The sequence below is a fragment of the Eptatretus burgeri genome, chromosome 3 (genome assembly GCF_056783735.1).
Source record: "Eptatretus burgeri isolate ZD-2024b chromosome 3, Ebu_testis_v1, whole genome shotgun sequence".
In the NCBI taxonomy this organism is placed as follows: Eukaryota; Metazoa; Chordata; class Myxini; order Myxiniformes; family Myxinidae; genus Eptatretus; species Eptatretus burgeri.
The window spans coordinates 121145532-121157760 of NC_140963.1; the positions used below are offsets into that span (position 1 = coordinate 121145532).

The following is a 12229-nucleotide window of genomic DNA, read 5'->3' on the forward strand; positions in this document are numbered from 1 at the left end:
ATCTGGCGACGTCGAAGAGTGCCCTTCGCGCTTATTTCGTTTCATTGCCTGACAGGCAGACAGAGGGAAAAAAATAATTTCGCGACTCTCTGCACATGTGCGATTGGGACGAATTCAGAGCCAAAGTAGTGCTAAAGTACAGATTTGTTTTCTGATTCGTGCTGAAAATACAACATCAAAATGAAATCAAGTTGTTCCTCGATCATAAACTGACACTTGTAGAGGGTCGGATGGACAGACAGACAGAAGTAAATTAATTGCTCAACTCTGCTTCTCGCTTAGCGAGTGCAGGGTAAAAGTGCAGCTTCCATCAAATAGGTTTTTAAGATTATCCCATAATCGAATTCAAAATGTTTTACAAAGGCACATTCACCATAAAGACAGTATTCAAAAATGTAGTTTTAGTTTATTTATTTTTTGTGGTGCATCCAGAGCAGGGTGTATTATGCATCTTATTTCAGGTGTTAACATGGTATTCCCAGTGTATTTCAGGTATTCCTCGAGGTATTTTGGCCAAAAAAAAAATCCGAATTTTTGGTATTACCGTTATGTCTTTACCGTTCGCAACAACGGCAAAGACCATGCATATGGCCAAGCTGGAGGACAAATATATCGCCAAGTAGTTTATTGAAACATTTAATCAATATATTACAAATCAAAAACTATCTGCCAAAAACATGAACGGCTAACAAATGTTCAGTTGAAGCGAGCACACAGATGACCTTACATATCAATCAGATTGGTAATTAAGGCGAATATCAATAAAATAAAAAATCTGAAAAAGGTCTGCCTGACCACATCGAACATCCTGACTTCAAGAACAAGCTTGAAATCGAAATGGAAATTTACCTAAATCACTTCCCCTGGAATGAGAACTCGAGATTGAATCTCACAGAGCTGATCACCATCCAGTTCTTATAGAGCTGGACCCTCGAACTTCTCTTTGGTGAGAATAAATTTCTCAGACAACGTCACGTAATTCGGTATCGTCCCTCTTTGACCAATCCTACTCAAATTTCATTCTGTTGCCAACCCTCTCAATAGATTTAAGTTTAACCATTTCACTGACCCGACTGATCATTTTGGCCAATGTAAACGGTTCCCTTGGACCCAATCATGAAATACACAGCAAAATAACTGTAGTCCTCAGTCAGCTCTGACGGTGCCTCAGTAATTTTGACTGCCTGTCAAACATTCCAGTTCAAGTAATCATCTCTGTCCTGAGCAGATAAAGATTCCAGATCGTCGATCACTACATTTACCCTTCCGCCCATCCATTCGTTCAAAACGATGTTCCTGCTCTACTGACAACCTATTTTCGATTTTTGTGGTGAGAGACTGTGGTGAATCCATTGCTTCAGACAAGGATACCTCCACTGGTGAGTAACAGAGACAGGATTCTGTTCCATTAGGCTGACTGCAATTATATGAGAGCTCCCGGTACATTGCACATGATTTGATGGATTTTCATTGTACCTCCGATGGTGCCAATCAGGAGAAGAGTCGATGAGTACCTCCATCTCACCGACTTGTTCAAGTTGTACTTCAATCAGAAAAACATTCCAAAACCTGAATAAATTGATTGATATCAAGTACTGTAAATCTGTACCATATGCAACCATTTGATCCACTGTATTCTTCACAGCTGCACGTATCCCATCGACTGGCCCTTTTCCATGAGATGTTTCAAGAAAATTCCATGTGATCCACCTAAACCCTATTTTGAACAGAATCGTGCAAAGTAACCAAAAATTCACCTTGTTCTTGTACTGCGAGGTAGGTGTAGGAAAATATGTGTGTCGCATATACCTTTCTCTTTCAGATCGACCAGCACGGGTTTGATATGTGCCAATATACCTGCCCGAATGTGCCTAGTGTCTTCACCGATGGTACAGCAACACTTCCTGAACAATTCCACATGTGGATGTAATTTGGGTGACGTGACAAGTGTGAAGGGCAACTTGCCACCTAATGGCACCGAAGTGCATGGCCTAAATTTTGGCAAGACCATCTTGGAAGGCCTCGTGGTCCTTGAGATTCCACATTGGCAAAATTGAGCGATGACAAAGTTATATATATTTTTTAGACCACCATTTGAACTTTCCCTTCAACTCAGAGGGGTATGATGTAAATAAAGTGTAAATGTGGTTTACTTACATCTAGAGAGGGCAATATTTTTTGCGATCGGACAAACCTTGGTCGAGTTATGGTGAAAAATGTTAAAATGTCTATAATTGGGTCATGACCTTAAATTAAGGTCAAGGTCAAAAAACAACGTTCACCACATATACTTTGTACTGCCATTATTGATGGAAATTTTCATTCCGAAAGTCCCAGCCAAATCTGAGATACAGCTTGGACATTGGCAGAAAAAAAAGAAAAAGAAAAGAAGACAATAAAATAAACAAACAAAAAACACGAAATGGTGGTAGTACTCGGAGGGGTATAAGAAACTCGAAGGTACCATTAATATTGGGGATACTAATTGTCAAAACAAACCTTACAACAGGTACAAGCCTCCCCCCCACCCCCCCCCCCAACCCTATCCTTTAGAGGTGTTTTCTGCAAAGCCTCTTATCAAATTAGTGGATTGATTGGATCTTGCCACTCCACCAGCAATATTCATTCTCACCCACAAAGGCCCAGATTTTGGGATGAATGGCATATACAGGACATGCTGACGATGCTGAAATTGAAAAGAAAAATTCTCCAAAAACAAACGCATCTTTAATCAACTAAAATGCCACATCACATGAAAATACAATAATTGTACCATATCACCCAGCCTAAAGTCACCGCAAGATGCTTTTACGAAGAGAAACAAAAGGAAACAATGGCGTTTCTGCACAGACCTGTCGCACAATGTTCTGTATCAGCTTGTCCATTGTGAAGCAGGTGTAAGCGTGGATCGTGAACATCTCCCTCAGCGTGTCTTCGAAGGCACTCGACTCCATATTTCCATCTAGTAGGTTCCTCACCATGTCCAAGAATGCTGGGTAATAATCTTCCACTTCAAGCTCACCTGCCCAGTACACAACACCAGTCATCGCTCCCCTGCCAATTATTTAAAGAACAAAAGGGGGCTCTACGGTGAGGGAGACATCAAACCATCGGCAATTCTTCCATTGATAATGAACGAGACTAAAGTGAATTTTGCCTAAAAATTTTTGCTTTTTTTTCTACCTGTACTCACAGATTTCATCATTGAAGGAGGAGCGATTGTAATTGAACAGGGACCAGACTTGTCTCAAATTTACTTTCATACAATTGCATTCCAGTGTGACATTTTAAAATCCGGATAGGCTTAGGTCATGCCGGTACCTTTAAAGGTCTTGTTGGTGACAATCTCTGCTTCAAACCCATGCACTTTTTTTATTTCACTTGATGGATCACAAACATAAACAGCCTCCAGGTAGGTGCCTTTTCCTTCTGTTAATTACGACATCGAAACACGTTCACATTTCAACCAAGGCGAGTTAATATTTTCAGGAGAATTGGTTACAATGGAAGAAACCCCTCTGTAGGATGGTTGTACAAAGTGTCAGACAAAGCACATTGTCCCTCGATAAGAACCGAATCATTGACTATTATATCTATCAGAACAAAATTTTTTAAAAGCCAACAAAACACCGATGCTTTTAAATGTGCGAGCAATCTGAGATGGAATAGAAACAATGTTGCATTAGGAAGTTAAATTCCTCCGAGTTACGAGGATATATTGAGAATAGTTACGAGTTACGATGACCTTTGGAGGAGCAAAACAATACTCTGACGGATCTCTCTATCGAGTGCAGCCTGTGGCGGCTGGTTGCATCATTGGTTGGGACGCAGCTATACCGCTGATGCAATGTCCCCCTTACCAGTGCACCGGTACTCATTTTGCCGACCTCGGAAGGATGACAGGCTGAGTCAACCTCCTGGTGTATTAATTCAGCGGCCCAATGGGTCTTGAACTCAGGACCCTAGGATCTCAAGCCGCCACCCGAACCACTAAGCCAACACCAGGCTTCTACTCTGACTGATAAAAAGCAGGTTGGATGGGATGGCCAAATATTTACAGAAAGAGTGCAACTTTCCCTGAGATGTGTTACATATTTGCTGCAATGTGCAAACATTCATTCTGCACTTGTTAGGTGAATAACACGTTGGTCAGAGCTGCCAATCGAAAATCACATATTCATGGGCTCAGAATATGCACAGCCACACTTAACCAAATTACCATGAAGATTTGACCAAAGGGACAGGACTGGGGGCTTAACATTGCACTACCTGTTAAAGGAATATACCTTAACAATGAAAGATGAAAAAGAAAAAATATAGATATTTAAATGCACTTCACCGACTAAAAGGGTGAAATTTAATACAGGCAAACATGATTTGTTTTCGTCGATTGCATTGTGAGGTTGTCTGCATTTGTAAAGGCCCAGTCACACCTTGACGTTTTCGCCAGCGATGGCAACGTATTAAAATTTATGTAAAACGCTTGCTTACGTTGAACTTTTGATGTTTTTTTTTTAAAGATTCGGACGTATTCATAGCGACTTGGTCTTATGTATAACGCATTAGTAATGGACACACAACGTTTTGTTGTGTTATAGATAACTTATACTAACGAATGCTGAACCTGTTGTCGGCCTATACAACCGATGCCCAACGATAGTCTAACTTAGGCATAGCGCGTTGCACGCATCGCCAACGATGTCGTGACGTAGCCTATTAAAAGGCTGACGCACAACGATTCGAATCATAACTGCCGTAGAAATGGAAGTGTCAACATCGCAGTCACACCTTGGCGATCTTGCCAGCGTATGCCGACCTAAGAAAAATGTGTCTAAAACGTTGGGGCACGTCAAATACGGTATGAGTAAGTTTGGTATATGTGAGTAGAACGCTAAAGTATGCTATCATACGTCGTAGTAAGTAGAGTATGTCAAGAAATTTTAAACATGTTCAAAATTTTACGACGTACTCGGCGTATGACACACGTTCCGCATGCGATGGGGATAAGTTGTACACACGATATGTGGACGTTTACACACATCCACAAAGGTTACTTATAAGTCGAAACACATCGCGGTAATGTCTTTTTTACGCGAAACTTATTTCTAACTTATGTTTGACTTGCTTTGAACCAATTCTTTATGTAGTCCCAACACACATTGACGAGACGTATTTCAATGAAGTCTTCCAGTCGACAAAAAAAATAAATGAACGTGTTTCTAACTTACAACTGCCATATAAAGACGTGTTCCCAGCGATTTTGGGAATTGGTATATAAAAATGGTGTTCATGAAAGGGGAACCCAACAGTGTTTTCGAGTCCTTTTTGAGTCGATGTCCATGTCAGCAGTAACAGTATCAGTATTAGTATTAGTAGTAGTTTGTTCATGTTGGCAGTAGTAGGTGAGTGTGAGGGGGAGGGTGTGGGTTATGATGGATCCTCCTTGCGTCCGCGTGTCCACGGGTAGGAGACATCTTTGCACCATTGTTCGAAGTTCTTCGCGGCTAATTTTTTATGGGGCTTTTTCAACAATGAGCGATGGCTTGTTTTTACGATTTAGGTCTCTTCATAACGGGTTGGACAAATGCACAATGAACTAATAATGTGCATAGAGCTCTTCGTTAACTTATAGATACGGTATACCAACGAATAATTATCGTGTAGCCGGCGTTCACAAACTATGCCCAACGATAGCCTAACTTATCCATATCGTGCGGCAGTTTATCTTTGCCGGTGACGTGGGGTTTGCTATTCATGGGCTGCCACTCAACGATTTAAATGGCTGCATCTCCACTATTGAAAGTAGACGCTTGAGCTCAACAATTGGATTTTTTTTACACTCAACGACTTTTAAACGGTACCACTCAGATATTTTCATTGTTTACAATGAACGATTTAAATTGCTGTCACTCGCCTTTGTTTTTTGACGCTGGCGCTCGGAAATTTTAATCGTTTCTATTGAACGTGCGAAATCGCTCAAACTTCACTATTGAAAGTAGACGCTTGCGCTCAACAATTGGATTTTTTTTTTACACTCAACGACTTTTAAACGGTACCACTCAACTATTTTCATTGTTTACAATGAACGATTTCAATTGCTGTCACTCGCCTTTGTTTTTTGACGCTGGGGTTTGGAAATTTGAAGCGTTTCTTCTGAACGTGTTAAAACGCTCAAACTCGACTATTTTAAATAGACGCTGCCGATGGACAATTGGAATCATAGCCAAGCGAGACATCGAAGTGTGAACATCCTCGTCATGCCGAAGAAAAGTTTGAAGAATGCTGCAAATAAGTGTCCTGGCCGTGGCCGTGGACGCTGACGCAAGGACGATCCATTATACCGACGTATTTCAGCCGATGAGTAACTTAAAAGTAACGTCTGTCGACGTGTGGCAACGATCGCGTAACGTGCCAACAACACGTTAATCATAGGTTAGAAATAAGTTTCGGGTCCGCTAAACATTACCTCGGCGTGTCTCAACTTATGATTTACTTACAAGTAGCATGTGTTGACGTCTGTCAACGATCGCAGACCGTGCATACAACTTGTGGCCAGCGTAGCAGAACGTGTGAGTCATACGCCGGCATACGTCGTGAAATTTCAAGCATGCAAAAATTTGAGGACAACCGAAAAGTACAACGTTTAAAGCCAGCGTACAACGACGTATGGCAGTGTTTTTCAGCATGCTCTCAATGTTATCAAAACTTACCCATAACGTATTCAACGTGTGCCAGCGTTTTAGAAAAAAATTTCAAAAATCGGCATACGTTGGCTAAAACGTCAAGGTGTGACTGGGCCTTAAGTTGTAGAAACTCGACGCAAGTCCCGCAGAGAAACCCGACGCAAGTCACAATACTATGCCATATGCTACCAGGATTTAGGTTGGCCACCAATGGTACAAAAAAGCAGTTTTGCAGACACCTATGTATGATTATTGTCTGTAATAGGATAGGCACACAACATATCATAAGGAATAAATGTTTGCCTTGAAGAAACCTGTACTTGACTCGATAATACACGATCTGCAACATAACACAACAGGAATTGTGCAATCGGATAGTATTGTTTTTGAAATGAAACCTCACTCTGATAAGCAAGATGTGCGATCCCTTTCGCCATTTATCAAAATCCAGGTGAGCAAAAACTCAACTAATCTACAGCCTCAAATTTAATTGCTAAAACAATTGATCAAACTTATAAAGGTTGCTTACATTCACATAGAGTGATTTTTCTTTGAGAACCCGAATTTTAAAAAAGCCTTAACAATCAACAGACATGCATTTTCGTGGCAAAAATCATCTCAGTGACAAGTGTATCAAAATAAAAGGCAGTTTAATCTTTCCAAGGAAAGCACCATTTCTCAAATAAGCTCATCATAACCAAATAAAAACAAATATGGCCACGTTATTTGGAAGATAAAATGTGCACATGCTCATAACTGTGCCAAATTTTTCAGCTGCTGCATGTAATACCAATTTATAGGTGTTTGAAAATGCCAGTGTGGATATAAAAAAAAACAATGCCAAATGCCAGTTGAAAATGAAGGTTATAGAACTTTGCTTAACCTCCTGGGGTCCGGCACATTTTCAACGCATTTGGTGCTGAAGCTATATCTAGTTTAACTTGCATGGGGTGGACAAGATGGATACAGAAGGAAACTCTCAGGAAGGAAAACTGGAAACTTGGAAGGAGGTGGGATTGGGGTGGGGTGTGTTAACGAGGGTAGCAAAGATCATGGTTTTGGATTGGGGATGACCTGAGATGGTGGTGAACAGCTAGCTTGAAAACAAAGAGGAAAGAATGAGATTGAAGAGGATGTAGAAGTTGGTTCCACAGGAGAGAGAAAAAAAACTCAATGAGAGAGAAAAAAATGAGTGCATGTGAGCCATGATCCTGGATTTCAGTAATTTCACCAAAACAGGGTTGATGGTGGACCATGTGAGACCTGCAGAAACCTGGGGAGCGGGGGGGGGGGGGAAGCACAGAAAGGAGCACAGAGGGTGCACGACCACCAGAAAAGAGGCAGGAGAGAACAAAGACCACCGACCTGTGTGCGACAGCGAAGTGATAGGCCCATAGACTCAGCTTCATCGCGGGAGATTCCTATAATATTAAAGGCCTTGTTTTCCATGGCGTCAAGCTCAGCAAGATGTGAGGCACGAGAGCCAGCCCAGAGGGGAGAACAGTACTTCTTTAAGTTGCAGATAAAGGCCTTGTCGGTGGATAGAAGTTCAGGTGTGCCAAGGAAGGACTTTGGACAACATAGGATGCCAAATCCGCAGCTGTCTTTGGCGGTCAATTTTGAAAAGTGCTTTGCCCAAGAAAGATAATGGCTGATAATGAGAGTTACGAGTTTAGATTACTGAACTTCCTCAAAAGGATTCTTAAGAAAGTAGATAGGAGGGTTTGCCAATCAGTCCTTTCAGAGACAGACAGTGAGAATATGAGATTTGTCAGGATCGAAAGACATATTCCAAGTTTTTGACCAGCTTGTGATTTTTTTTTAAGGCATGAAGAGAGGAAAGAGGCTGCAGCCTGCCTGTCTGAAAGATGAGGGATGGCTCGGCAGAGGATGGAGTCATCAGCCAATAGATAAAGAGGATTTTCCAGAAAGTCAGAGAGATTAATGAATACGATCAGGAAGAGGACTGGGCCCAGAACACTGCCTTGGGGCACTCCAGCCTTGAAAGGGAGAAGGGGTAAAAGGATTCCGTTGAGTGCTACACGCTGGCTGCGAGAGTAGAGGAAGTCAGTAAGCCATGTATGGAGTTGGCCATGGATGCCATTGGCAGAGAGTATGGAGAGTAAGGCAGGATGCCAGACTGCATCAAAAGCATGAGATATGTCCAGCGAAAGCCCTGATCTCATGTCTGACATTGAGGGCCTCCATCTATTGTTGGGTGAATAAAAGCAGCATGTCCAAGGTCGTGAACTGGTCTGAAGAAGAGACATATATTGTAGTGGAGAAGAACAACACGTGTAGCATTTATGATGGGGATACATGGGTTGAAATGCATTCGTTTTTTTTTTAAATGAAATAAAATAAAGATCTTGAACGTCATAGAAAAAAAAATTCTGAACGTTTACCGCTGTTGATGCAGCGTCTTATACACTATCTGGTTTATCACATTGCATTAGTTATTCATGCTGGTTTGTGTCCTTTATGACATCCTTAAAAACAGTAAGTTTCCTATTTGGAATGATTTTCAATTGTGCTTGACTGCCAGATGGCAAACATTATCTCACTCCTCTCTGCGTATGCGCAATTGGGACGAATTCAGAGCCAAAGTACTGCTAAACTACAGGTTTGTTTTCCGATTCATGTTCACAATTGAAGACCTGAGCAGAAAAAGTACTGAAGCAAAATTATTTGATATGGATTGTTACCATACTGTAGATGGAGTTCCCAATTACAATTCACTTTTCCCAAAAATGTGACTTAAATACTTCTTCCACTGAGGTCTTCAACTTAAGATTCAATTGAAATTAAGTTGTTCATCGATCATAAACTGAAGTTTGTGGACAGGACAGACAGACAGAAGTGAACCATTTGCTAAACCGCACTTTTCGCTTCATGTGCGTGGGGTAATTAAAAATACAAAACAAAAAAAAAAACAGCATGCTGTTAGCTTATTCAGCCCCCAAGTTGAGCATACATCATATTTTCATGTCTGAGGCTCCGTTAACACGGTATGCATTAGCACTGGGATCCTTTGTCACAGGAAACGGCCAAACGGTTTCTATCGACTCCTGCATTGCATTCAATTATTACTTCAACGTTCACCAAGGTCGCCCAAAATAAGCCCAAATTGATGGCACGCGCACAGAAGGCAGATGGCTCGAACACATTTTCTTACCTTTTAAAGAGGTATATTTTAATGAATATGGGGGTGGGGGGGAGGTGGATGAGACGAGCAGTTTGGAACAAACCATGCAAAAAGACACAAACATCAATGGGGATATGCAACCTTACATACAAAGAAATAAATAAAACCTCACCCACACGAAGCACCACAGATCACACTTATTCAAACATTTAAATTACAGGTGATGACTTTCCTTTGACAATGATATGCAGTGTGGAAGGTGATGATGCAGCCTGTTCTAGAAGCCAGGAGCAAGAGGACAGCCAGCGACGAAGTAAACCAACGACAAAGCAAGCCGAACAGAGCACAATTTATTTATTTATTTGTATGCAGTCTGTGGCTGCTTGGCTGCATCATTTCCTGGGGGAGCGGCTTTGCCGCTGATGCAATGCTCCCTGTTGCCAGGAAGCTGGTACTCATTTTGCCAACCTCGGAAGGATGACAGTTGAGTCAACCCACCTGGTGTTAATTCAACAGTAAACAGTGGCTTGAACTCAAGACCCGAGGATCTTAAGCCAGGCACCTTAACCGTGAGGCCAACACCAGGATTAGAGCACTCTGTTCTTTTCCAAAAAGATCCCACTTAAACTCTGTTCTTTATCCACCACGAGTCCTCCTGATCTACCCTCCAATCTCTCTCCAGGCCCTTCTTTCCCTTCCCACAGGGCAGCCCCAATAAAAACAAATCCACATTGCTTCTTCCGGGCTCCACAGCACACTGAGCGCCATGGCTGGCACGCATTGGCCAGACAGATCGCGACAACCTTTTCACACTTGTGTGTCCCTTTTGTGATGGGAAGTCCTCACCTGGCCCCGAACACAAATGAGGTGTTTACGCATGCAATATTACGCTGCCTATAAAATACATATGCCAACTCAACGTAACGTAAAACAAACAACTTACTCTGACAGGTCCCTGATACATGGCAATCTAACCTACTCGAAACACGGACCATGCTACACTTACCAGAGAGGAGAGGAGATTGGGACCATACTCTGTGCAGAGCGTTGGTGCTACTTAAGCAGTCTCCTTGGCTATTGGGCACAATCCTGGACGGGTTGCCACTCCGACACAGTATACCAGCATGATGGCACTCATATTGCCGACCTCGGAAGGATGACAGGCAGAGTCAACCCCACCTGGTATTAATTCAACAGCCGAGTGGGATTTGAACTCAGGACCCTGGGATCCCAAGCCCGCCACCCTAACCATTAAGCCAACACCAGGCACAGAATGAAATGCTGTGAGAAATGCTGAATGGAATTTGGTAACAGCAAAGATATGGGGAGTACAGAAAGTGGGGGAGGGGGGGGGTTGGGGGTTGAAGAAGCGATGTGGAGAGGGATAGGTGCTTTAGAGGTGGATGATGGGCAAAGAAAGAATTTATGTGATCTTCCGTCAGGCGATAGGCCAAAAACGTGCCTCAATACATTTCCCAGCCGAGCTTCCAAAATATCACCCTCGCTCCCAAGCAGTACTTCAGAGGTGTAAGCATGGATTGGAAATCTTCGCTGGTGGAATGGAATGAGGTTGCCAAGGTTACTAGTTCCATCCACTGTGATATTTGCTCACTGAATATTTACACTGAATTCCCATTTCTACGAATACACACTGCAAAAAAATTGTTCGTTTGAGGTGAGACATCTATGAAACTGTTCGTGACAGGTACCCTGCTCGTGAGTAATAAAGATGAGGATCTACCCTTTACCCACATACATACTTGTCTGCTTAAGACGCAGGCGTAATGCTGGGCTGTCCTTGCGTTCTCTTCCAGTTCCCAGCAGCTCCGCATCTCGTTCCTGTTCCAGTCTCTCTTCCTCTATCTGTCGCTCAGCCTGTTGGTAGATACGTAGCAGCCGCTGGCAGAGGATCTGGTGAAGCCTGAGTAGGATGTACCAATTGTTATTCACGAAGAAAAGGTTGTAAACGAGGTCCATGCCTTGCAACTTCTGTGCGTGTGTGGTCTGGAACAACAACTTGTGCTTCGTAGGACTGTTTTCAACCTTCCCCTTGCCTGGACCACAGTTGGCTGGGCCATTAGTTTTACCACTAACCATTTCAATTTCCTCTGCCTCTTCCTCTCCATTTCCACTGCCTTCCTCAACATCACTAAGCTCCCCCCGTGGCCCAAAGAACAGGTCTGGTAGGAGATGGTGGACAATCTGCTTGATCTTGTGCTTGTCTTCCGCTTGTATGCCGCTCTGTCGTTTGACATGATGGATGATGAGTGAAGCTGCATCCTCGAATACTTGCTTGTCCTCATATTCAAAAGAAAGATGTGGCCCAGGTGGGGGAGGATTGCCCTCTACAACCTGTTCCTGCTGCTGCAAAAGGTTCAGACAGAACAATGACATTTTTGGA

At 42.6% G+C, this 12229-nt stretch overlaps 1 protein-coding gene across 3 annotated transcripts in view; it reads right to left on the bottom strand.

Annotated features, from left to right (window-relative positions):
- SIN3A (SIN3 transcription regulator family member A) overlaps window positions 1-12229 on the bottom strand; it is an 89196-nt gene that overhangs the window by 15868 nt on the left and 61099 nt on the right. For 2 of the 3 annotated variants that reach the window (XM_085875397.1, XM_085875398.1), the window contains exons 15-16: window positions 11589-12192; window positions 2853-3022 (exon numbers count right to left, since the gene is read on the bottom strand). In XM_085875397.1, the coding sequence (XP_085731523.1) occupies window positions 2853-3022; window positions 11589-12192 (774 nt within the window). The remainder of the gene's footprint in view (window positions 1-2852; window positions 3023-11588; window positions 12193-12229) is intronic. The other variant, XM_085875399.1, reaches the window with a different exon arrangement.